This window comes from Chiloscyllium punctatum, chromosome 24, assembly GCF_047496795.1.
Source record: "Chiloscyllium punctatum isolate Juve2018m chromosome 24, sChiPun1.3, whole genome shotgun sequence".
NCBI classification, from domain to species: Eukaryota; Metazoa; Chordata; class Chondrichthyes; order Orectolobiformes; family Hemiscylliidae; genus Chiloscyllium; species Chiloscyllium punctatum.
This window is the reverse complement of record NC_092762.1, coordinates 39262520-39289982: the sequence shown is the minus strand read 5'-3', so window position 1 is coordinate 39289982 and position 27463 is coordinate 39262520. Positions and strand designations below refer to the sequence as shown.

Here is a 27463-nt window from a genome sequence, read left to right as displayed (position 1 = left end):
GTGAGTTTGCCCATCACCTGACTGAGCCAATATTTATTCCCTTGTTCATCAGAATTAAGAGCAAACCATCTGGTCATTATCTCAAAGAAAACGAGGCAACAGTAAATGCTGGAAATCTGAAACAAAAAAAGAGAATTGCTGAAAAATCTCAGCATGTCTGGCAACATCTTTGGAGAGAAATATGAGTTAATGTTTTGGGTCCACTGGCCCTTCAGAACTGAAGAACCCTTTGAAGAAGGGTCACTGGACCCAAACCTTTAACACTTATTTCTCTTCACAGATGCTGTCAGACATGCTGAGATTTACCAGTAATTTCTGTTGGTTATTATCTCACTTCTGTTTGATCTTGCTAGGTGCAAGACTGCTGCATGTCATATCCTTTTAAGAGACTTTATTGACTGTAGTGTGCTTTGATCATGAATGGCAACATATCGGTGACAGTCTTCCATCATCTATCCAGCCATCCTTCCTTTCTTTACACGAATTTGTGAATGTAACTTTGTTCTGAAATTTAGATCTGTGGAAGCATGTGACTAGCAGATTGATAAGTTATCTATTGATTTCTCTGCCACCACCCATTTCTGATTTCAGATGCCTGGGAAAGCCGATGGGTTGAATCCAAACATAAATCGGACTATGGCAAATTCAAACTAACAGCTGGAAAATTTTATGGAGATCTGGAGAAAGACAAAGGTAAGTTACTCTTCAAGTTTGAAGAAGTCAAACATTTTCTATAGGGCTTCACTGCTAATCTCTGGTTAATTTAATTTGGAAACAAGAGCTTTGACTTTAATTCATTGTTACTCCTAGATCTTTGAATTAATGCTGCTGTGTGTGTGTATATTTTTTATATATATAATATATAAAATTCATGGCAATGCCTGTTTAAAATGAACTCCTGACTTTTCTTGTTAATATGTAAGAACTTTTAAAATGTATAGATTTTGTTTCTTTCTGTCCTTTCAATTTGTAAAGTCAAAACGTTGAGGTACTGCTCCACTAGAATCCTGCTACTGTTTTGTGCTATTCTTTGTTTTACCCTGACCATAAATTAGGAGGCTATATTATAATTTGGGGAGTGCTTCTCTGTGTATTTGATGTGCTTTCTTTCTCTTGCGCTTGTGCTCTCTTTTCAAACCAGTTTTGGCACCATTGCTGCCACTCTAGCGGAGAATGGGCAATGTAGAACAGGAATCGAATGTTGGATTGCTCTATTTGAATGACTTTCAGATTGGATCAATTTAGAGTTCCAATTTCCTTTGCTACTTCTCATTGTGCTATGCTAGATGAAAATAGGTTTGCTTCTTGCTCTTAGGTCTGTTAGTATTGTTCTCTAAACATCTCTACGGCAGACTGTGTCTATTCTGATCTACCTTCAAGGCATGTGATTTCCTTGTTCTCTGACCATCTTGTGATAACTATGTATTATATTTAATCTTTTTTTAAAGGTGAAAGTGGTTTGGAGATTGACCTAAATACAACACTTTCTAGGAATGCATGTGACTTCAGTCTGTTGCCTGGGAGATCCATATGGTGTTAATGGATAAAATGGTTATACTGTTGTGTTTATGACAGAGTGAACACATTAAGGCTTTAAGTTAGTTTTGACTTAAGAACAGAACATTCAAGCTCTCGAATCCAGTGATTTTATTCAACACTGTTTTGATGTGCTTGTTGGATCTAGTTGGGTGAGGAATGGTGTGCGCAGATGTGGACATGACTGTGTGTCCCTGTACGTCTGTGGCCCTTACAGCCAATGTCTCCATACAGGTTTTATTCTTACTGTCTGATTATCTGTTATGACAGACCTTTTGATTTTTACTCTCAAATATTTCTGAAAGAATGTTGTTTAAGTCAGCTACACGTGCAACTTCAGAATAGGAAGTTTTTAGGGGAACTGGGAGCTCATTTATGTATATTTGCATTTTTAACTCCTATAAATGGGCTGAACACCAGAAATCCAGTTTCATATGTTAAACAGGTGTCTCCAACTACCTTGTTCTTGATGTTTGTCAGCTTTTATATATCACTGTTTCTACAGTATTTAGCTGTTTGGTTGTTATATCTTCATATAGCATTTAGCTTTGTTTTGTACATTGAATGAAAAAGCCTGAAGAGGATTTTTTTTTTAAATTCTGCTTTTTTGTAATGTAGGATATGTGATATATACTTTTGGTTTAGAATTTGGATTTTGAATTAGTGGCATGTGGGTTGTATGAAGAAGTTTAATAATTGACTTATCAGAGTTTTTGGAGCTATGATTTCAAGCCAGTATGCCTCAGAGCAGTTACTGTGGCCCATCTAGAGTCACGATGTGAATTTGTTTGTATTGTGAGTTTGTGATCAGAAAGAGCAAACATAGAAGCAAGCTAATGCCTTTTCAATTTCAGAACAATCCAGAAATGATGTTCTCGATTGGGGACAATTGCATAGATTGGGAAGGTTTTGAAGGCAGTTCATAAGACCTAACTGGGGTCAAATGTAAGAACTTTTCCCGAAGAATGCTTTATTTTGTAAATAATCAAGGAAAAGACGATCAAACACTCAAGGCTGTGTGTATATCATTTGATGTTATAGAGAAGGGAACTCTCTCTCTAGTTCGGTCCATCAAGTCCACACTGATCCTCTAAAAAGCACAGTGTAATAATGTTGAAATAGATAGGGATTCTGTTCTGTGTTTTTTGTTTCAAAATCTTTCAAACTGTGTTATATGTAAATTACTTGGTTTGCTCCCTTTATCTTCCTTTTTGTGTTATAAATTTCTGTTTTGTCATGAAAAACTAAATCTGCTGCATCATGGTGATATTTCATTGAAATATAGCACATGTTAAACCAAAACAAAAATCTATTAAGCCAGAGTCTGGAATCAGGTTTGTCCATGAATAACATTAGCTGGGAACATAATATCTTCACTGTCTTATCCTTATCACCTTTTTTATTAAAAGATTTGTAGATCTGTTTATGACAAACTTGTCTATGTGAACTTAATGTTATATGATAATCAAATCTTTGTCTGTGGGGGACAGCATTTTCCATACAGGATTTATTGGAAATATTTAGGGGAGAAACAGTGCGATTTAGAAAATCACCACTGAATTATGCATGTCACACTACCTGAACTATTCCTAACCCTCTAATCCCCTTTCATCTGTATATTCAGTCTTAGTGTCCCAGTATATGATGTAGCAGAGCTGTTTGCATGATCACGCTGGAGTTTGGCATACTGATGATGTGAACTCCCTTGCGCTTCAGACTGTCTCATGATATGAGAGCAATAAACTAAACTCCCTCACCACCTGATTATTAAAAAGTGAGCCGTGTAACCTTACTGGTGTTTTACATTTGCTAATAGTTTTGTTGCTGAACCAGTGGTTAAATGTTATTGGTAAGTATTTTTCTTCCTCTCGTGAGGTTCTAATTAACACCCGAAATGTACTGTAAGGCAGCACGACTCACTAATCTTAGGTAAGATGACTTATGTACAGTACAACACATCTGCTTTCAGGTTACTTCTACTAAATTGTCCAACATGAACAATGAGTGACAAAATGACAATGGGAATATTGCAATTTGCAGTTGCTGCGCAGGAAGTCATTTGTTCCATTCCTATTATCTTAGTGTGCAATCTTGCACTCTCTTTGCCAATAATCCTTTAAAGTAGTTTTTCTTAAGCAAACTGTCCAATTCATTTTCGAAAGCCAAAATGAAATTTGCCTCCCCACACTCCAGGCAGTACATTTCAGATCCTAACCTTGCTGTATTTTGTTTTAAGGTTTTTCCTCCTGTTGTGAATGTTTGTTTTTTCTTCCTATTTTAAAATAGATGTCCTTTTGTAACTGACTCTACTGCAAATGGGAGTGGTTTCCCTCTGAATTCTATCCAAACCTCTTATGATTTTGAACAAGTCTGTTAAATCTTCTCTCGCTGCTTCTCTTCCTTTAAAGAGATCAGCCTAACATCTGTAATCTAACCTCATAACTGGAGTCCCTTATCATTGGAACCATTCTCACTAAAGATTTATGCAGCCTGCAGGACAACTGATTTTCTCTTAATGAGCTAGTGTCTCCACTATATTTAAAGAAACCTGTTGGAAGGCAGAGCAGTGACTCACCAACTTATTTCCATGAATAGCTAAATGAGGAAGATCTCTGACTTGATGCTCCATTCTCAGCTGGCTTCACCTCCAGTGTCAGTGAAAGGATTCTAGTTGACCTCTGTGTCGTTGACATAAGAAAGAAGAAAATGAACTAAACTTCCCACTCCTGAATTTTCTTTAAACCTGTCACTTATACTGGGGTTGTGTGAGCAATATCATTGATTCTTAACAACTATCTGAAATATCAAGTGGTCACTCCAACTTTCACCATTACAGTGGCTCACCACTATCTTCTCAAAGATAGTGGCAATGTCAGTGACAGTCATTTTCTAAAAATACATGCTTTGGGTGATAGATATAGACTTTATTGCCACTTTCACCCTTTCTCATCCACATCTCTAGTTAATTAGTTTAAGAATGCTCTTTTGAGATTTGAGTGAATCCCTAGAGTAGTATCAAGGCAGTAAGAGTATATTTAAGAGGGAAATCAGGAGGGCAAAAAGGGGACATGAGGTAGCTTTGGCAAATAGGGTTAAGGAGAAGCCAAAGGGATTCAACATATGCATTGTGGACAAAAAGGATAACTGGGGAGAGATTAGGGCCCCTCAAAGATTAGCAGGGCTGCTTATGTGTGAAACCGTAGGAGACAGCAACACTGAACGAGTATTTTGCATCAGTGTTTATCCACTTTACAGAGGAGATGATGCTGGACAACTTAAAACACATAAGGTGGATAAATCCCTGGGACCTGATCAGGTGTACCCCAGAGCTCTGTGGGGAAATTCGGCCCCTTGCTGAGATAGTTATATCATTTAGAAGCCACGTGTGAGGTGCTGGAAGACTAGAGGTTGGCTAACATGATGCCACGATAAGGAAAAGTCAGGGAACTATAGACTGGTAAGCCTGACATCGGTGGTAGCCAAGTTGTTGGAGGGAATCCAGAGGGACAGGATTTACGCGTATTTGGAAAGGCATGGTCTGATTAGGAATACTAACAATGGCTTTGTGCGTGGGAAGTCCTATCTCACTAACTTGATTGAGTTTTTTTGATGTAACAGAGGATTGAGGGTCGAGCAGTGGTTGTGATCTATGTGGACTTCAGTAAGGTGTTCAACAAGGGTCCTCATTGCAGACTGACAGCAAGGTTAGATCACTTGGAATACAAGAGAATTAGCCATTTGCATACAACTGACTCGAAGGTAGAATACAGTAGTGGTGGAGGGTTGTTTTTCAGACTGAAGCTTTTGACTGGCGTGCCACAAGGATTGGTGCAGGCTCCACTGCTTTTTGTCATTTATATAAATGATTTCAATGTGAATATAGGAGATATGGTTAATAAGTTTGAAGATGGAGCAGAGGTGTAGTGGACAGTGAAGGAGGTTACCTCTGTACAGTAGGATCTTGATCAGATTACCAAGGAGTGGCAGATGGAGTTTAATTTAGATAAATGTGAGGTGTTGCATTTTGGAAAGGCACATTAGGGCAGGATTACACACTTAATGGTAAGGTCCTGAGGAGTGTTGCTGAACAAAGGGACATTGGAGTGCAGGTTCAAAGTTCTTTGAAAATGGAGTCCCAGGTACATAGGATAGTGAAGACGGTATTTGGTATACTTTCCTTTTATTGGTGAGAACACGGAGCATAGGAGTTGGGAGGTCATGTTGTGGCTGTACAGGACATTTTTTAGGACACTTTTGGAGTACTTTGTTCAGTTCTACTCTCTCTGCTATAGGAATGATGTTATGAAACTTGAAAGAGTTCAGAAAAGATTTACAAGGATGTTGCTGTGGTTGACCAAAGGGAGAGGCTGAGTAGGCTGGGGCTACGTTCCATGGAGCATTGGAGGTTGAGCAGTGACCTCCTAAAGGTTTATAAAATCATGAGGGGATAAATAGGGTGAATAGACAAGGTGTTTTCCCTGATGTGAGAGAGTCCAAAACTAGAGAACATAGGTTTAAGGTGAGAGGGGAAAGATTTAAAAGGGATCGGAGGGGCAACCTTTTCACGTTTAGGATGGGGGCATATATGGAATGAGCTGCCAGAGGAAGTGGTGGAGGCTGGTAAAATTACAACATTTTAAAAGGCATCTGGATGGGTATATGAATAGGAAGGGTTTTGAAGGATATGGGCCAAATGCTGGTAAATGTGACTAGATTAACTTAGAATATCTGGTTGGCATGGACGAGTTGGATCGAAGGGTCTGTTTCAGTGATGTACATCGCTCTGACTCCACTCATTCAAGAATAAAAATTGAATGAGGAGGTGCTAAATATCTGTACAATGTACTCCAGACATGATTTTAATGAAGGAATAAGCTTTTTTTTTTAAAAACAGTGCAAAATACTGATTTATGTTTACAAACTTCTGGAACATAAAAGCCCTGGGAATAATATTTTGATGAATTATTCCCATCCTTCATTTTGGTGTTCCCAAAGAAAGCAAACATTTTAAGAATACACGAAATAGGAGTAGATTATTGCATTTTTCAAGCCTGCCCCACCATTCAGTTGCATTCTTGTTGATCTGTATCTGAACCTCATTTTCACACCTGTTATATTTCCTTGCAAGATCACCAGCTTAATTCCTCTAATGTAGTAGTTTTCCAAGTTTTCTATAAATGTGACTTTTTAGAATTATTCACTCTCAAGGGATGTGAGTGTCGTTAGTTGGCCAGCATTTATTGTCTGGCCCTCATTGCTCTTAAGTGGTGCTCTGGATAAACCCAGAATGCCATTTGGTGGGGGGAGTTCCAGGGTTTTGGTGCAGTGACACTGAAGGAACAATGATATATATTTCCAAGTTTAGGTTGGTGACTAACTTAAGTGTTTGATGTGAAATAAATACAGCAAGAATCCACAATTGTGGGGTTGTGGTCATGAGCAAATCAAGCTAGATACTTAGTTATAGGCAATAACCACAGGATAATAAATTATCCTTTTCATGGGAGGTGGATGTCGCTGGTAAGGGCAGCATTTGTTGCCTGTCGCATGCTTCTATATATAAACTTATCACCCAAAACACTTTGCAGATTGGTGGGGTCACAACTACATTTTCCATTGAATATTTGCAAAACTGGAATATTTTAGCTAGGCAGTTACTTTTTTACTCTGTCTCTTATCTTAATATCAAATTCAAATTTTAATAAATTCACTCCAAGCTCATTGTAATGGCATCCACTGCATTTTCAAACTGACAGATTTAAATAACGTTCTTTCTTTTCTGCTGTGTATCTTGAGCACTGAGAGCAAATGTTTCCCAGTCTACAGTACCACTCTCAATATGCTGTAAGTCAGCAAACAGGGGACAAAAATCTAACGTGTGATGACAGACCGGAAATGAATGACTATCGAGATCCCTCCAGAGTCTTGTCATAGACCCTCAACTTCAGCAACTCCTTGTTTAGACATCAAGATTGTGGAGATGGCCACTGTGTCAAAGTGGCACTGTCCAATTACCACTCACTGTGATATACACACTGAAGAAAGCCAGCATATCTTTGATTCTCTCCATATTGAAAATTGCCTTTCATCTTCAGGACTAATGTCTGCATGTTCTCTCTGCCTGAATTTGAGATTTTGACCGGTGTCCAGTGCAGTTATACTTGTGTATCATCCCTGATGTGAGTTTCTGCCTGATAAGCATTGGCGCAGTTATCTTTTAAAGTTCTTTTGAGACTGGAGCAGATTAGTTTGCTTGTGGACAGCCTGATCTAATTTAGTGTATAATATGTGAATGTGAGTACAACTGCTTTGTTCACTTGTATAGATATCATTAGAGACAATCTGAACCCACTGCCTATTCCTATTCTCTGTACTATTGTGCTGTACTGATCCCATGCTGATCTACTGTCCTTGTTACTGCTGGTTTCTGATGTATAACTTTAACACACATCATTGTACAATTAGTTGTTCTGTGAATGTCTAAAAGGCTTCAATCCTTTCCAGGTATCCAGACCAGCAAGGATGCTAGGTTTTACGCCCTTTCAGCAAGGTTTGAGCCATTCAGCAATGAGGGGAAAAACCTAGTGATTCAGTTCACTGTGAAACATGAGCAGAAGATAGATTGTGGTGGTGGCTATATTAAACTCTTCCCAGCTGATGTGGATCAGGATGCCATTCATGGAGAATCTGAATATTATCTCATGTTTGGTGAGTTCACTGAGCCTAAGTGGTTAGTGTCAAAGTACATTGTGAAGATATTATATCTGATTATGAACTGATTTCCTTCACAAATTTTTTTTTAAATGCAGCATTTAGATTATAATCAAATTAGATGGCTGGCTAGTGACTTGCTGTTTGAGTTCTCCCTGCATGCTGTGACCACCTGGTTTACTTTCTAGTTAGTTGGCCATTACTGTGCTTTGCCACAGTTCATTTGGCATCCAAAGATTCAATGAATTCAGTACTGATCTATGGGTACTGCAAATTACTTAATACCTGAAGCACTCAGCATATGGAACACTCTCTGCACATAGGATGAACATGATAGACCGAAAAGTTTCCTTCAATTCCATTATGGCTACATGTGATGCACTCGTTTACAGTATACTGACTGCAGCATTCTTCTGTGTTCATAATACGCACCATGTGCATGTTTTAAGTTCCACATAAATATGACAACTAGATACGTATGGGATTCCATGTCCTAGAAATTAGTCATACTGTTTAAAGATTAATCTGATTAATCAAATTAAACTTCAACTGAAAATATACCTGTTTCAATTGTAACGTAGGTCCTGATATTTGTGGATACTCAACAAAGAAAGTACATGTAATTATCAACTACAAAGGCAAGAACCATCTCGTCAAGAAAGATATTAAATGCAAGGTGTGTATCAATCTTTTATAGAAAAAGTCACATTATCCAATACTATGTTAACTGGAATCTTAATTTATTCTCTCTTTTTGAGACTTGTGTGATTTAACACCTTTTTCTAATTTAATTTTCTCATTGTCAAGAACAATGGTCGCCATACTATCGGAAGGATGTGGAGGCACTGGAACGGGTGCAGAGGAAGTTTACCAGGATGTTGCCTGGTATGGTAGGAAGATCCTATGAGGAAAGGCTGAGGCACTTGGGGTTGTTTTCTTTGGAGAAAAGAAGGTTTAGGGGTGATTTGATAGAGGTGTACAAGATGATTAGGGGGTTAGATAGGGTTGACAGTGAGAACCTTTTTCCACGTATGGAGTCAGCTATTACAAGGGGGCATAGCTTTAAATTAAGGGGGGGTAGATATAGGACTGATGTTAGGGGTAGGTTCTTCACTCAGCGAGTCGTAAGTTCATGGAATGCCCTGCCAGTAGCAGTAGTGGACTCTCCCTCTTTATGGGTATTTAAGCGGGCATTGGATAGGTATATGGAGGATAGTGGGTTAGTGTAGGTTAGGTGGGCTTTGATCGGCGCAACATTGAGGGCCGAAGGGCCTGTACTGCGCTGTATTGTTCTATGTTCTATGTTCTAACAGTGTATCCTAACGAATCAAGGATATAATCTTGATTACTTATACAAGTTCTAACTCCTTTGTAGTTTCCAAAGACCTTGATCATACATGGTTGCGGTTTTGCATTAAAACTGCAGCAGCAGTTCAATATTTTAACTCCCTTGGGATATCATAAAGCTCTTTACCATATTAAAGTACAATAATGGTATTCCTTCTGTTAACTGGTATTTTTGACTTGCTGCCCACACTCATATGCACCTAGTACATACTGCTTAAACAAATCTTCATTATATGGTACTCGCACCATAGAAAAGGCACGCCGAAGTGAAATGATGTGGAATAATGAAAATGAAGACTAAGTCAAACAAGATTAGCAGGGCTAGCCAAATGATTGGATGAGAATTGAGTTTTAAGCAGAATCTAAAACTGAGAAAGGGAAGTGAAGAGTTTGAGGGAATGCAAAAGTAGGTTCTCAGATACTGAAGGCCCAACTGCAAATGAAGGGGATGAATTGATCAAGAGATTGGAGTCAGACAAGGAGAGTTTGCTGGATTGCAATTCATCAAACTGTTTGGACATTTCATGATAATCTGCATGTCATGTGGGACTTGTGCCTTGTAGGTAGAAAGCACTGTCATAGTGCCACAGGAGCTCGATTGTTGAGCTACAAGTTTTGAAACACAAATTTCATCGAATTATGAAAAGAAAGTTGCAGGCCTTAGCAGAGCATTAGTGAGTTGGTGCTTTGCATTTTATGTAGGTGATGAGCTATAACCTCCCACTCATTCACCCTTATTTATGATCTGAAGTGTGTTGGGGTTTTTTCCTGTATATGCAGAAGTGCTGTTAAACATAACTGGCTTCTTTCTCCCCTCTAACCACCAAATCACCTGTGGTATTTTTTTCCTATATCCAAAAGTGTTATCTCACACAACTGATTTTTTTTTAATCACACTGCTGCCTCACAGTGTCAGAGACCTGGGTTCATTTCCCACCTCAGCCGACTGACTGTGTGGAGTTTGCACACTCTCCCCGGGTCTGCATGGGTTTCCTCCCACAGTACAAAAATTTGCAGGTTAAGTGAATTGGCCACACTAAATTGCCCGTAGTGTTATGTAAAGGGGTGAAATGTAAAGGAATGGGTCTGGGTGGGTTGCGCATCGGTGCGGACTTGTTGGGCTGAAGGGCTTGTTTCCACACTGAAAGTAATCTGATAACCAAATCACTGGTATTTTTATTTCAATCTGTTAACCACAACCACCAGTAAATCACCCATGTTTCCAATTCAATAATCTACATGCAAATCTTGCTAAGAGCTATGCAAACCATCAAAGGGGTGAAGAATGTGATTGTGTATTAATTGGATGCAGATGGTCGGCATTACCTCTGACTTCACTTGAGCCCAATAACAGTCTGAGACCAACTCTCTTTATTGGGTTAGGAGCGACAATCCCTCTGGTCCTGTCTGTTTAGAGAAAATGTTGGTGAGATGGTGCATACTTGTAATATGTACCTCCTATATACATTGACTTGGAAACCCTGCAGCCTTGGGACTCAATGTTGACTTCAAATATTTTAGAACCTGAATATCATCCTCTATATCTTTTATCCACCCCCACACTCCTGGCCTTGTCATGACGTGGGCTGCTTTTAGCACTGCCAATTCGACTTACTCAAGGTCTCCATTATCAGCTTATCTTTCTCGCTCGCTCTCTATCTACTGTCTCTCTTGCGCTCTGTGTTCTATCTCCAACAATTTGCTGACTCTTTCCCCTCTTTTCCTCCTCCCACCCTGTATTCATGTCTTCTTTTATACTACTTTTTTTCCTAGCTACTAATAGTTCTGAAGAAGGGTCATTGGACCTGAAATGATAACTATGCTTTCGCTCTACAAATGCTGCCAAATATGCTGAATTTCTCCAGCAATTTGTTTTTCTTCAAAGTTGCTTGTTCTGCCCTTCACCAACTTTATTTGTCTGGCTTAAAACTAAGCAGAATGGGGGTAAATTAAAGATCGTGGGGGTGGGGGGGCGGGGGGTGGGGTGGGGAAGAGAGAATTCCCCTCTTATTTGATCTTGTGTTGGGACAATGGGGTTTTCCACTTGGGAGCTTGATCAAGGAACAATATGTGAACTGGGAAACATATGAATTAAAAATGTTCAGAGCATTTCAAATAGGCAGCAAAAGCCATGGGGAATGGGATGTTTTATTTTATAATCTCCATTAAACAGAGAGATGATAAAAAGTATCTTGTGTGGGAAAAGACAGACTAAAGGGAATGCCATACCTGAAAATTAATTTAATGAAAAGCTTCATTTTTAAGACCTAATCTACTTTCACTAATTTTCTATGCACTTTTCCAATGGCAGTTCTCTGTGTAGTTCTTTTGCACTTGTCCCATATTCTTAACAGAATTGTGGCTCCTCCCCTATAGGGGGTTTACAAGTACAGATATAGTGGCATGGTGCTGTCATACTGCACTTTGGTGAGATTGACTGTTGGGCTTTAAATTCACTTGTGTGACCCCTTACAAGTGGGGTGAGATATTATTTATTATCCTTTTTTGCAGGATGATGAGTTGACCCACCTCTACACGCTGATCGTTAAACCTGATCAGACATATGAAGTTAAGGTTGACAACGCAAAAGTGGAGTCTGGTAATCTGGAAGATGATTGGGATTTTCTGCCACCAAAGAAGATCAAGGACCCTGAGGTATCCAAGCCAGAGGACTGGGATGACCGAGAGACAATTGACGATGTTGATGATAAAAAGCCAGAGGTGAGATTAGAACTGTTACCTTGGTCTCCCTGTGATCATTGAAAATGTGACCAATGGCGGATATGTGTACACATGCTGCTGATGAAAAATAACTGTTGGTTATTTGTGAATTTTTTTAATATAGTAATATAATTCATTACCATAAACTCCAAGCATTGTTCACGTTGGCAAAGCCATTGAGAGGGGATATGCAAGTTGAGATTTCCAGAATAATGCTGCACCTCCAATTGGCAGAACCAAGAACAATGTAGACATTAAAAATTCATATTTGATAACTTGTTGTTAACTGTGATAAATTTACAATAATCTCTTCAGGAAAAAAGCCTTGACCAATGTCCCAGCTTAACTGGGCAGAGTGCACCGCTAATCATGTACTATTGTTCCACAAGACTTTAAAAAATGTGTAAAGTCCTGATGAGAGCACCAAAATGACTAATTTGTATAACTGACTACTACTCAGAATAAAAACAATTCGCACCAAAAATAACCACGTATTGTAACATGCTCTACTTTATCAAGAGCAGTCAAAATTAGTTATTTCTAATTTATGCAACTTAAACTATATCCCTTCAAACCCTATCCCGCAACTGACATTCACTCATTCTGTCTCTCATACACGCATGCATGTAATCATGATAAACACAAGTGGTGTATACTGTATATGGGTGAAAAAGAATACATCACCATGTAAATTAAATAGTAAAAATAAAAATCCAGACCACTGGGTGTAAAGTTATTTTCCTCGCAGTTGTTTTGATTTTTGACATAAAGATTGTCCTGAATGCATTATTTCTTCTAAGCTCCTTTTTTTTGTTGTTGACTTCTTTCCGCACAGAGACGAAGAGCTGGATGCTTTCTTTCTTAAGCTCTGAATGCTCGTACCCGCACCCCCCCACTACTGTTAGCACTTAGACTGCAGCTCAACCACATGGCTATTGACAGGCAGAATTGTTTTAACTCAAATATTTTGTGCCAATTTATCTGCAGTGCCTCCTTTGACTGCTACCAAGAAGTGTCAATATATTGCACAACCCAATAAGACAATAAGAAGCAAACTTGATTTTCAAACGGCAAAACATTCCTGGTATTTCAATATCAGCAGAAAACTTCCACTTCAGTTTATAGTCCCAAATAATGAAAAAATATGTGGTCTCTTACAGCCAGGAATAAACTGATATAGCTATGTAAATGTGTTGGTGAGAAAGCTGAAGTTACAAGAGCGTCATGAAGGCAGTGGGAATAAAGGACAGTGAGCGACTTGCTAACAATTGCAAAGAAGGTGATAACTGTCTGATCTAACTACAGCATCCTTTATCTCCCTGCCATCAAATGCAGGATTGGGATAAACCTGAAAACATTCCAGACCCAGATGCCAAGAAACCAGAGGATTGGGATGAGGAAATGGATGGGGAGTGGGAGCCTCCGATGATCCCAAATCCAGATTTCAAGGTATAGAAGTGAAACCATTGTATTGACTTAACCAATGACTACAGTATTTTGGTATTACGTGGAATACAACATAAACAAGCCATTTGACCTAACTGGTCTACTTCCAGTGTTTTATGCTATGTAGAGCTCCGGTTCATTTAAATTAGTTCTAAGCACTGGACTTTAGAAGATGAGAAGGCTTTAGAGTTGGTGTAGAACAGATTTATCAATGGTTCCATGATTGAAGAATTCACAAGAATGTAAACAACTGGAGATGCTGGTGATCTTCTGATTATAGAAGTTTAGGAGAGATTTCATAGATCTGTTTAGAATAAATAGCATCAATCATTCAAAGGTCACATATTTGACGTGATCAACAAATGAACCAGAGACAACTTGAGGGATTTTCTTTTTGCTGTGAGTGACTAGGATTTAGAATGCACAGTAGGTAAGGAGCATTCAGTAGTAAGGTGCTGGACATTGATTTTAAAAAAAACAAATTGTTCATAAACATTTGAAGGAGAAAAATATTGAAAGGATATGGTAAAAGGGGTAATAGGACGAACTTGTTGCACTTCAAATGACTAGGCCAGACTTGATGGACCAAATGGCATTTTGTGTATTGCATTTCCAGGATCTATCCATACACTGGATGAAGAGACTTCTAGTGGATGCCTTATTTATTGTCAACAAATTAGTGGGAACAGGGAAGGGTTTTATTACTGAAGATCCTTTTATTTACGGTACCCAGTTTTGGTCAGCCCAGAAGTTGAAATGTCTTCTCCACAGTCACCCTGTCAAATTCCTCTATAATTTTAAAGATTTTTATCTGGATTAAAGAGTACCAGCCTGTTCAGTCTTTCTTGATAATGGTAACCTGAGTTCTGATATTGCCTTTCTCCAGTGCCTCTATCAATTTTTCTAATAAGGAGACCATAACTGTTCAGTTATCTCTGCTTTGGCTGTAAATTAAACAACAAAAGCTGAAGCTTATTCTACCTAAAAAGTACAATGCACACATTTGGTTTTTAAGTTCTTCCCCTACTGTATCCAAATATAGTATCAATGTAACTCCATACAGTTAGTGAGTAGCCTTTATCCTGCTGCAATACCCCACACAGTTACATAGTAAGTAACTCTTCAACTGAATAATCTTAACAGAAACAAACTGTTCATTCTTGTCAGCTATGAACAAAACATAAACATTTGCAGAAATATGTACTTTAGAACATGCTGAATGCATGGAATTGAATGGTAAAATGCAAGGGAAAATGGGAATACTCCTTCCAAATTTCCATTTAAGGGTATTTCACCTGTCCTTTGCTCCTTGTGACTGAATCTGTAATCTCTTTTTTTTATGGTTAGTTCAAGCAGGTAAATGCAGTATCAAATCTTCTTTCAAACTATTTACCTTATTAATAATATTTGTTAGTCCCATCCCTAACATAAACTTTAAAATCTGAGCATCTGTGACCATTAATTACAAAGGGCAGTTACATCAGTTTAGTACATATATTGATGCCCTGTTTTAAGGACTTCAAGTTTGCACGTTGGATTAAACATTGCCTTTTTTTTGTTTGTAGGGCGAATGGAAACCCAAACAAATAAAAAACCCCAACTACAAAGGTGCCTGGGTGCATCCAGAGATCGATAATCCTGAATATGCTCCTGACATAAATATCTACAAATTTGAGAACATTGGCGTGATTGGACTGGATTTGTGGCAGGTCAGTAATTATGTCATTATGATTGATTGTAGTAATGGCTAATAACAATGTAAACTGGGTTACAAACCGTTTCTGTATGTGAGTTTGTTTACAAGTTGATTATCTTTGCATGTCATAACAAAATGCGGGACAATACAGAAAAGCCACTAGGATCTTTAAATTCACGTTCCTATTAGAGATTGCTTTTACTTATCAGCACATTCATAAGTTGGACATCTGTAAATTGAAGGCCCCTGTACTCAGGATTGCAAACCTACTGCTACCATTAATCATTTAAGAAGTGTGCTCCTAAAATATAAGGTTTGGCTTTTGTCCGAGCAACAATTGCACAAAAGTGTCGAATACAGTAACATACAGTGCAGTACTATAGCTACATTATAAATGGTTACAAAAACTCTGATTAGCATCTTTGTTCATCTATTCCAGTTTAAATATTGATAACCCAATCATAATAACTGACTTTGGAGAAATCACCGAGGCAGAAGGAAGTTTGCATCCTAATAAAACTAACTGGTCTATAGTAGTTTTCTTTTAGATTACTTAGTGTGGAAACAGGCCCTTCGGCCCAACAACTCCACACCGACCCGCCGAAGCGCAACCCATCCATACCCCTACATTTACCCATTCACCAAACACTACGGGCAATTTAGCATAGCCAATTCACCTGACTTGCACATCTTTAGACTGTGGGAGGAAACCCACGCAGACACAGGGAGAACGTGCAAACTCCACACAGTCAGTTGCCTGAGGCGGGAATTGAACCAGGGTCTCTGGCGCTGTGAGGCAGCAGTGCTAGCCACCGTGCCGCCCAAGGTGTTCCAGGTGAAATCTTTAGTGATGTTTAAGTTCATCTCCAGCAGTCCAAATACTTCTGGGTTGCTGTAGTGTGAGTCAAACAAATTGAGAATTCCATGTTTGTGATACAGCAATGTGGATTGCAATAGAGCTTCTAATAAGATCATTGTCTCTAAACAAGGAGAGATTCTGCTATTTCTGCCCACTATTAAAAGTCCTAGCTGAGTTTGAAGATTGTGGATTCAACTCTGAATTGAGAAACATTAACACACAATCTACTTTGACACTTCTGTGCAGTACCATAGGAGAGTTGCACTGTTGGAAATTCTTTGAATTATCTGGGGCCCTGTCTGCTCCCTCAGGAGAATGTAAAAGACCCCTTGGTGCTATGCTTAAGAAACTCTGGAGAGATCTCCTTTTATATCCTGACTAATATTTTGTAACTAATCATAATAATCTTGTTACATTTTTTTTAAAATAACTATTTGGTCAGGCTGCCATATTTCCTGTGTCATAACAATGTCTACACTTCAAAAGAAAAACATTTAATTTTTTTTGGATTTCCTGATGTCACAAAGTGCTGTATAAATAGAAGTCTGTTTTATTTATTTTAGTAAAACAACCTCCCGTTGTGAGGAAAAATTGAGTTTCTATGATAGAACTGCCCAGAAAATTAAAGAAAAACAATATTTAATGGTACTGCATTAAATAATGCAAAGTGTTGTAGCATTGGCTTAAATTAAACCTCTGGGAACAGGACTCCATCCAGCCCAATACATTAAATCAGTTCTCGGACTGCCTATGTATATCACGGTTGCTGTGCAGCAGTCAAAAATTTAACACGTTTGCTCAAAGGTTACAAAAATAGTTGGTGTAGGAAGTGGCAAAATTCTCACTGGTATACTACATGGTCCTGAGCTGAAGTTTGCATTGACTTTGACTTTGGCTTCACTGTCTGGAACTGATTTGCTTTTCAGCAAACATGGCTGATTTCAAAAGGCAAGAACATTGAGGATTGTGCAGCCCTGTTTTAATCTTTATCTTTTAAAGCATTGGCTGAGTGCCCGCATCCACACCTGATCCAGAGACTTGACCACATAATGTACACTGACTCTTCAATACAGAGGTATTCTTTTGGAGGAGTCTCTTCCAACTACAATAGTCCGAATAGATTGGAGTGACTAAATTCTATTGACCAGTTTCTCCTCACTTTGTAACCATTGTTGTCATTTAATATGTTGTAACTGTGTTGAATTCTAAGTCACCTGGTTTGCAAGATTAGTTTGTGTCCCCTTGAAAGATGACACAATTTATTGTAATTGATTAGTAGCGAATTTGTACACATTTGTGTAAGGTAACTACATTTCAAGGACATTATCCTCATTGTTGTTTCACAGGTGAAATCTGGTACTATCTTTGACAATTTCCTCATCACTGATGATGAAAAATATGCAGAAGAGTTCGGCAAGGAGACCTGGGGAAAGACCAAGGTGAGGTGGCTAAACTGGAAATGGAATGGAGTGTGTGTTTGGAGACCATTAAGTAATTTACTTAAGTGTATAGAATCTTGATACTGCAGTATATTATTTTAAGAAAGTAGGTCACATGGATTTTTGTTTGCAGTATTTAACACCAAACATTATTGGTACAAGAATCGGTTTAGATCAGTTGGCTGGATTGTGGTTTACAGGGCAGTGTGATGCCAACAGCATAGGTTCAATTCCATGAAGGACTCTCCTTCTCAACTTCTCTTCCCTTGCCTGAGGTCTAGTGGCCCTCAGGTTAATTCCCCACCAGTCACTTCTCTCTTATTAGAGAGTAGCCCCTATGGTCTGGTAAGACTATGGCAATGTAATACAATACAATACAGGCAATCATTATTGGTACAGGCCTAGCAATGTGCCCCTTGCTGGCTTTGTAAAGTAAGAAAATGTACCATGAAGTGGGTGGAGAGTGTGGAAGAAAGGCAAAATAAAATATAACGCTGACCTCGAGATAGAGAAAATAGTTGTTTGTTTGTTTGTTTGTTTAATTTGATTTTTCTCATTCATTGGGTTGTGAGTGGCTGTCTGACACCTCCATTTCATAATGAAAACACAAAAACAAGTTTAACTCTGAAGGATGTGTAGCTGAGCCTAGTCCTGTTTTTTGTTTAACTGGTTTCCACATGCCATTTTCAAAGTGGACATACTCCTTTCCCACCCCCCAACTTTTCCCCCCTCTTTCCCCCCCCCCCCACCACGCTCTCTCTCTCTGTCTCTCTCTTTTTGCCCCCCCCTTCTTTCTCTCTCTCTCTCTCTCTCTCTCCCTCCCTCCTCACCCCCTTCTCTCTGTTCTCCCCCCCTTCTCTCTCTTCTCTCTCCCCCCCCCCCTGCCAAACGTGCGCTCTCTCTTCCCCCACCCCAATTAATTCTGCTCTTTAGTAGTACAAAACATGGATTTTTATTTTTGTTCAAGTTTTTCACCTTGCATTAATCAGGATAGTTTGCAAGAAATCAATTTAAGGCAAAAAGCAAAGTATACTATGAGAGGAGAATGCTGGTTAGTAGAGGCATTGCATGCAACACTAATCGGAGTCTCCTTGCCAACCAATCCTTTCTCTTGATGAATAAATTGTGGATGTCCTCTTAAACTGGTATTCTTGAAAATTGTCTTGATGAGTGCAAGGTTAAAATATCTAACAATGTCTGCTTTTCAACAAAACTCTATTCCGCCCCCCAACCATTTATCCAATTCTCTTTAAAAGGTTACTGTTGAACTTGTATCCATCTACTTGGTCAGCATGGTGGCTCAGTGGTTAGCACTGCTGCTTCACAGCACCAGGGTCCCAGGTTCGATTCTAGCCTTGGGTGACTGTCTGTGTGGAGTTTGCATATTCTCTCCGTGTTTACGTGGGTTTCCTCTGGGTGCTCTGGTTTCCTCCCACAGTCCAAAGATGTGCAGGTCAGGTGAATTGGCCATGTTAAATTGCCCATAATGTTAGGTGCATTAGTCGGGGGGAATGGGTCTGGGTGGGTTACTCTTCGAAGGGTCGGTGTGGACTTGTTGGGCTGAAAGGCCTGTTTCTACACTGTACGGAATGTAATCAATACATTGCAAATCTTAACCACTCTTCACAAAAGAGGGTTCCTTAAGTTGCCTCTGATTCTTTTGCTTATAATCTTAAAGCTGTGAGCTCTGACATCAACCCTTCAGCCATTGAAAAAGTTTTTACACTGTTGTTGTTCTAAATTACTTATGATAACCATTTATCCGTTCTCTTACAACTGTTCCTTTTAATGCCTTTTTTTTTCCTAAATACATCTTGTATTTTTTTTCTAAATATATGGAAATCATCTGGTGACCTTCATTTTACCCTCTTACTTTGTCAAAAAAAGTCACGTTACTTAGCTATGGTTTTCCTTTAACAAATCAGTGCTAGTTGTCCCTATTAACTCATTATTCTCCAAATGAGAATTAATCTTGGTTTTGCCAAGAGACTCTGGTAATTTTCCCATTATTCATGTTTGATTGATGACCAGATTTATCCCTGTCTTTTTATTGAATAGGCTTGTAACAGTCCTGCAGTCCTCTAGCAACACCCCTGTATCCAAAGCAGTGGTTTGAGATCATCTTATTTCCACAATTGCTTCTCTCAGCAGGCTAAGGTGCATCCCATCTTGACTGGGTAACATGCAAAATTTAAGTGTTGCCAAGTGTCTACTTTCCATCCACTTATATCTTGTTCAACATATCTGTTCCTTTTTCCACTGTGACTTCAAAATTCATTCTTTTCATCAAGTATTTCACAGCTGTCTAATCGTTCTGGCCTCATTCGTGCCTTCTGCTTCTATTAGGTTTCCCTAACCACTCACGTGATTCTTCACTATTGCTTTTACTTGGAGGTTTACAAAATACATTTTTGGGTTCCTTTTTTTTACTATTATTCTTTGCACAGTCTCTAGTTTTGACCATGGATTCAGCCAGGAATGCAGGAATATAGGAAAATGCTAGGTGGAATTAGATTTGTCACATGATGAAATAATAACTCACTCCCAAATTCTTTTGATTATACCTTTCCTCCTATAGAGTCTTCTAAAAATGTACTTATTGTGAAAGCTTTTGGTCATCTGTCCTATTGTTTCCTAATGCTGTTGTTAAATTTTGTTTGAAACTGCTCTTGTGAAGCTCCTTTGAGAATTTTACTATGAAAGTTGTTGTTGATTAACAATGGCAACAAACTCTGATCCAAGTTAGTAAAACTGTAGTGGTGAACTGCTTTGGGAATCATCCGTCCAAAACTGCACGTTCCATTGATTGCTCTCGTTACTCAGTTTAGTATGTAAAATATTTGTTCTGGGAGAAAGTTTGTCTAATTTTATATTTGATTGTTTCAAAACCATTTGCTCCATGTCTTTCCATCGGAAAATTGTTCCACAGATTTTACCACTTGCTCACTGAATTTTTATGTGCTGAATGGGGAGGGTGTGGGCCATTAATGCAAAGGAAAACCAGTCTGATTTTCTCTGGTTAGTGTGAACTATGACTGTCAGACCCAGAAGTCCAAGCCCTATTTGTTTAGGCACCACCCTTTTCGAGAAAGGAATTTGATGGTGTGCATCCTGATGAGGAAGCACTCCTGCTTCTCTTGGCCGACAGTGATTGCAGTGATACTTGAACTTGTTTCCCAGAGTTAAAAATCACACAACACCAGGTTATAGTCCAACATGCTTACTTGGAAGCACTAGCTTTCAGAGCACTGCTCTTTCAGGTAGCTGTGGAGCAGGATCATAAAACAGAATCTTATAGCAAAGATTAGTGTCCTGCAACTGTACTACAAATAAACCTGTTGGACTATAACCTGGTGTTGTGATTTTTAACTTTAGCTACTCCAGTCCAACACTGGCACCTCCACTTCATTGTTTGCCAAACCTGGAAAACTCCACTGACCATAGTTAAGGTCTGCAAATTCCAAGATTTCCAGCCTCCTGATCATATTTAAAGTGCCAACCCTCCTTTTATCCCGGTATTCAGTAAAACCCAGAAATTTTAGAGTTGGATTTGACTTCAGTGCTTTTAGCTTTTGTAAATCGAATGTTGACCTATCCCTTTCAATCATATGTTTGTGCAGATTAGTTTTGCATTCTTCTCCATCAACTATAGGCAATTTTTATTTGGTATGAAAATAAAGCAGTTTGTAGCACTGTCCCTTTCAGAATCCTGAAGACAGAATTCCTGCCACATATCTATCAATCATCTTTCTAAAGAGACTTTGCCATTTAATAGAAGCAAACCACTCAGTTGCTCTGGTTGCTCTGCTTCTGTGTTCTGTCTTTTTGTTTTGCAGACCATCAATGCATGCAACAATAGTAGTACCATCATACCAATCATTTATGAATTGGAAGACTTGGCTCTATTGTCCATACTGATCATAATATCTGACTTGCTTTGGCCAACCGCCAAGCATTTCCAGACTAGTTGCATTAAAGACCTTATTGAAACCCAAATATAACACATTCTTTGTTGTAACCACCAAGTGGCTTGTCAAACTCTCAAATAAAATCAGTAAAGATTTTTGATTGGCAAGAACTCCCTTGGTGAATCAATACCATCTTTTTATTTTTAAAAAACATACTTTATTTGTGCTATGTACAACAGCAGTTCAAATTTAACATTACAAAGTACTATGCAGATCAATTTCAACATAATATGGCACTTGGTGATGCCTAACTGCATTTGAAATTATAAAGTTAGATTTTCAGTATTCATTTCATGTCAAACATACAGCATGAGAGGTGTAATATGAATTCTAGTCTGTATACTGTGGCCTTCCTTCAGTAAGCCACTGTGACAGCTGCTCCCAGCTTTAATGCATCCTTTGGCACGTAACCTTAGATTTTGGAATGTGCCACCCTGTAACACACTGTTCCAGATAGACACTCTCTTTTTGGTCTGTCAGGACAAAGAGTGTCTATGACTGAGTTAACCGCCTTACCCACATTCAGTGTTGTAAACTTGAGTAATCATGTCCGAGGTGCTTTATTCTCATTTTGCCTTTTTATTTGAGCAAATGGAGTCATAAAGAATGAAAGAAATATTTCTATAAACAAAGCTTCCTTCCATATAATTATATAGACCGTTATTTCCCCAGACAATTTCTGGTTGGTTTAAAATCCCTAAAAACTGTAGCTGATCTGTTCCTAGTCAACTTCATTGTCTCAGCCTGGGGAGTGGGAGGACTGGGGATGTTGGAGATCAGAGTCAAAATGTGTGGCATTGGAAAAGCACAACCAGTCAGGCAGCATCTGAGGAGCAGGAGATTCTACATTTCTGATGAACATTCACCATACCTTTTGACTCCTCCTAGAGAGTGGAATTTTCCTCTCCCTGGAAGTAGTGAGAAATGGAAATGATTTGGCAAGTTGCTTATGATATATTCTTGCCCCAATTAAGTGCTAGTTTAGAGTATTGATTATATATTTTGTAAGCACTTATAGTGTAAATGCAGGAGTCAGTGAAAACTCCACATTCAAAATAATTTTATTTCTATTATATAATTTTTTGTTCTCTGGAGAACTTTTCCCTGCAGTGCACTGGTTTGTGGCCAGTCTGCTCAGAGTCCATTCCTCAATTGAGGAGATTCTAATCTCTTGATTATATATTTTTTAAGCACCTTGTGTAGTGTAAATGCAGGAGACAGTAAAAACTCCATGTGCAAAATAAATTTTTCTCCTTTTTTTCCCCAGGGAGCTTTATTTTGATTTTTTTTTAATCAACCTGCTAAGTGTTATAACACTTCTGGAGCAGCAGGCCTGCTGCACTACAAGAGCCCTCCCATTGGGGACATTTTGTCAACTGCCACCAAACCACCTGTCATTAATTAAAAGACTATTAACCAGTACTCTCCACAAAGGAGAGGCAACACTGACAAATATAGGGGAGGATAGAGAAAAAGATATTTGGGATTTGACTTGCCACCAATTAAAGCCCTTAAATGATCGATTAATGACAACTTAAAGGCCTTAATTTACCAATCCAGATTTCTATTTCCCTAGAAGGCAAGATAGATAACTTTCCAATGGGTGGCATGGTGGCACAGTGGTTCGCACTGCTGCCTCTCTGCACTAGAGACCCGGGTTCAATTCCTGCCTCAGACAACTATCTGTGTGGAGTTTGCACGTTCTCCCCGTGTCTGCTCTGGTTTCCTCCCACAGTCCAAAAGTGTGCAGGTTAGGTGAATTGGTCATGCTAAATTGCCCATAGTGTTAGATGAAGGGGTAAATGGGGAATGGGTCTGGGTGGGTTGCTCTTCGGAGGGTCGATGTGGACTCGTTGGGCTGAAGGGCCTGTTTCCACACTGTAAGTAATCTAATCTAAACTGGGCAAACTAGGATGACCAGTCTGCTGAGTTGGTGCATGGGTCTACCTCTGTTCCAGCCGTCTCACCACTCCCCCCAAAAAAACATGCATATATATATACACACACACCAATAAGAAGGAGAAAAATCACTTGCCTTCTTTCCCATAGGTCCCTGAGAAGTAAGATGACTGACAGTCTTTACTACCAAGAAACCGATTACCATTAAAAGTATAGGAAAGGGTGAGGCAGTTCCGCCTCTTCAGCCTGCTCTGCTGTCTGTGGCAAAGACTTCCAAAGACTAACAATTATCAGATTAAATTCCTCCCCATCGCAGTCTTAGAAATATCACCTAGGGGAAACATGCTCTCAGCACTTACCATTTAAGCCCTTTTAAGAATCTTCCTGCAGCTTCTGGTGGCCTGGGTGCCACTGAGACTTATGATAGAACTTGCTATGAGCTGGTTTGCAGTTGAGCAAGTTATCTCACTGATGGCAGTGGTGTCTTGATTGCCACCTAATACACCTGCCCCCACGTGTACCATTTGCTCTGACCTGGAGGCTTGTAGATGACTTCTGGAGATATAGTTTCTGTGTCACTATCTATTAATTGTGCGAAAAGGAAAGAGTAAGTCTATATCTTCTAATTTTTGACTTAATATTTGAAGTTATATTCCAATACAGTTTCTTCTAAAAACTTCTATCGCTCTAGATGTATATCCCATTGTTTAGGATCATTGCACTGCTGTTGTTACTAATTCTTCAGCCTTTGCTTGGAAAGGCCTTCTAGCTTTATCATAAGTTAATGTAAGCACAACTTTTTTTGACTTTCCCATTCTCTAAACTGCTTTACTTTTCTCCGAGCAATAAAATTAGACACCTTATATCTGTAGTTGTCTTTGAAACCAATCTTCAGCTGTGCTAATATAATCAATCTCAATGCTCCTTTCACACTGACTCTTTTGCACTCCTGCATCTAATACATTCCCACCATATTATATATCTTGCATCCCAACACCTTTACCCACACCCCTCATTGTTTAATTGAAACCTCGCTAGAGTGTACAGTACCAGTAGTATCCCAATGTGGAACAGAACCGTGATTTCCCATACCAAAGCCTTTAAAGTTGAAAGTGAGTGCCTTGTAAAGTGAAGGTTTCTCAGCAGGCGGTGAAGTTCCTAATGGTTGAATTTCCAAGAAGTTAAATAGGATGGAGGAAGTCCAGTGTTTGAGGTATTGTTCATTATCTTAGCTGCATGCTGATTTATAGCTAATTGGATGGCTTTTAGTAGAATATTGCCTATAAATATTTTCTTGCTGATTTTAAAGTAGTCAACAATACATCTTTCCCATCATTTGACTTTATGTAAATTTAGAATGCTTTTTCGCAAACAAATGTGAAGGTGGATTCCAACATTGTGCTGTCACTCAGCACCCAAGAATCACCCAGTCTAGTTTAGAGGAGAAAAACAAGTATAATGGTAGGACTCATTCATATCCACTTTACGCACATTTGAGTTTGTTTAACTTTAGACAAGTTAAAACAGAGGCTGACTGACTGGAAGTCTTTAGTTGTGTTGATCCAAAGGGATGTGTGAATTCTTATAATGACAGTGAATGGCCATATTTAATTAGATATTCGCTGGAGATTTGGGATTGTTTGAAGTTCAGATACTAAAAATAACATGATTTGCAGCAGCTATTAAGTCTAGATAATATAAATAATATAGCAGCTTTGTCTACAAGTTCATAATGTATGGGCACATGACAACAGAAACCCGTTTGAAAGAGAAAAGTGACTGTAATTTGATAGTCTGCTGACTCTGCACTTTTACTCTTGCCAAAATGCACCAACTGAGAAGTTTCCATTAACTCGTGGTTATATTTTACAGGATGATGGCTTACTGTGTCATATTGATGCTATGATTCTAGCTCTGGCTGGATGGTTACTCCATAGGTTTCTCTTTACATATTTCTGATGTCCTCCTTCTGCTTTTGCTTAGGATCCTGAGAAGAAGATGAAGGAAACTCAGGACGAAGAAGAAAGCAAACGGATGGCTGAGGAAGCGAAAAAGAAAGATGAGGAGGCTGATGAGGACGAGGATGATGATGATGAGGAAGAGGATGAGGGGGAGGAGGAGGATGAGGAGGAGGAAGCACCAAAAGATAAAACTAAAGAAAAAGATGAATTGTGAAATCTGTATATTCAGCCATGCCCAATGTTTTTCTGCGATTTTAATCCTTTCACCGTGTCATCTTAGTTTCTGACTGAAAGTTCTCCCAAATAGTAATGCAATGATTACAAACTTGGGGCTATAGGCTTAACTACTACAATTTTCTTTTTGACAGATAAACCACTTCACCACATCTTGCACATGCTGTGGCTCTAAGTGTATCAGTAGAGCTTGGGTGCTGGGTGAGTCTGTTGAGAATCAGAATCACTGTTTTGTGCCATTAGCATCTAATGGAGCCTAGCAATGGTTATAGTTAATTACTGGGACCTATTGATTCAAGCCATGCTAAGGTGAAGATTGTCCTACTCATCTTTTGAAATCCGTATCTTTGTTGGCTCTTTCTGCCCCATCGTAGTCCTCTGGAAAAAAGGTGTTGGTTTGTGGCAGCTATGTTTTTTTACTGGGAAGGGAGAATGTCTGTCTGAATCTGTCGATTGTCTCCACAGTTGAGGAAAGTCCTCACGGCAGATAGGATATAAGTTTCCTAGTGTGGACCTAGAGATGCAGATTTATTCTGGGGGAAGCTCCTCAAACATCTTATTATTTTAGTTCCTCTGCTGCTGAATGAAATGTTTCTGCCTGACTTGATGAATGTACTACCGTGAACAGTACTGGGTGTAGATCCCATCCCTGACATAATATAACGGAGAAGTAATGAATAGTATAATGCCTCCTAAATTTAAGAGATCAAGAATTAAACAATAGCTGCATATTTTTACATAGGACTGGCAAAATTAACTTTGTGATTAAGCTGCAATGTATGTAAATTATGACATTGATATAAATACTACAGCTGTGTTACTTGAATGCGATGCAGGAATCGAAGGAACAAAGTAAGGAAGTCACCTTAAATTTATTTTGGTTTTATAAAATTGGATAAATTTTGGTATTTATTGAATTTATAGCATAGCTTTGTGTCAGGAACTTTTCAAGTTGAGGATCTGGTGAATAGATTAACCATCGCATTGAAACTGCATTCACATCAGTACCGATGGTTTGAGATGGAAACTTCCATTGTCAGATCTTGGTGTAAATAATTGCAATTGTAGGTAATGCCCCACTTTTCAGCTGAGGTTTTGATTATTTTTGGTACCTTTTCAAAAAAGATATCTGTCTTTAACTGATTTTGTAGGATCTGAATGTATTTCCAGAGAAAACATTTGTTTTAAATAAACCTGTACAAAAATTGTCTAAGTTTATAGTGTGCTTTCTCCATCCGTGTGGGGACTCACATGGCTAAAGCAATCTTTGAGAAATCTTCCATGCCGGATTTAAGTACTGGTGCTTCCTGAATAATCAACAACTACGAGGTGAAAGAAATGTTCCATCTCCACCTCAAAGCAGCTGATCCTTCAAATAACCATACTGGAGTTACACACTAATCCAATAACTAATACAATACAAAGTTAAAAGTCAAAACACCGGGTTATAGTCCAAGTTTATTTGAAATTGCAAACTTTTGGAGCTCTGCTCCTTCATCAGGTAGCTAGTGGGACAAGATCATAAGACACAATTAATTGTAAAAGATCAAAGTGTCATACAACTAATGCAATGTATTGAACAAACCTAGTTTGCTGTTAAGTCATTTAGAGTGGGGATGCAGGTTTTGATTCATTAATATGTAAAT

At 38.8% G+C, this 27463-nt stretch overlaps 1 protein-coding gene across 1 annotated transcript in view; it reads left to right on the top strand.

Moving 5' to 3' along the window:
• The window catches only part of LOC140494462 (calreticulin-like), a 41673-nt gene extending 14648 nt beyond the window's left edge, over nt 1-27025 (top strand). The window contains exons 2-9 of the mRNA XM_072593651.1: nt 592-693; nt 8041-8244; nt 8829-8923; nt 12106-12315; nt 13651-13764; nt 15327-15470; nt 17663-17755; nt 25606-27025. Coding sequence (XP_072449752.1) covers nt 592-693; nt 8041-8244; nt 8829-8923; nt 12106-12315; nt 13651-13764; nt 15327-15470; nt 17663-17755; nt 25606-25797 — 1154 coding nt within the window. The 3' untranslated portion in view covers nt 25798-27025. The remainder of the gene's footprint in view (nt 1-591; nt 694-8040; nt 8245-8828; nt 8924-12105; nt 12316-13650; nt 13765-15326; nt 15471-17662; nt 17756-25605) is intronic.
• The last annotated feature ends 438 nt before the right edge of the window (nt 27026-27463 follow it).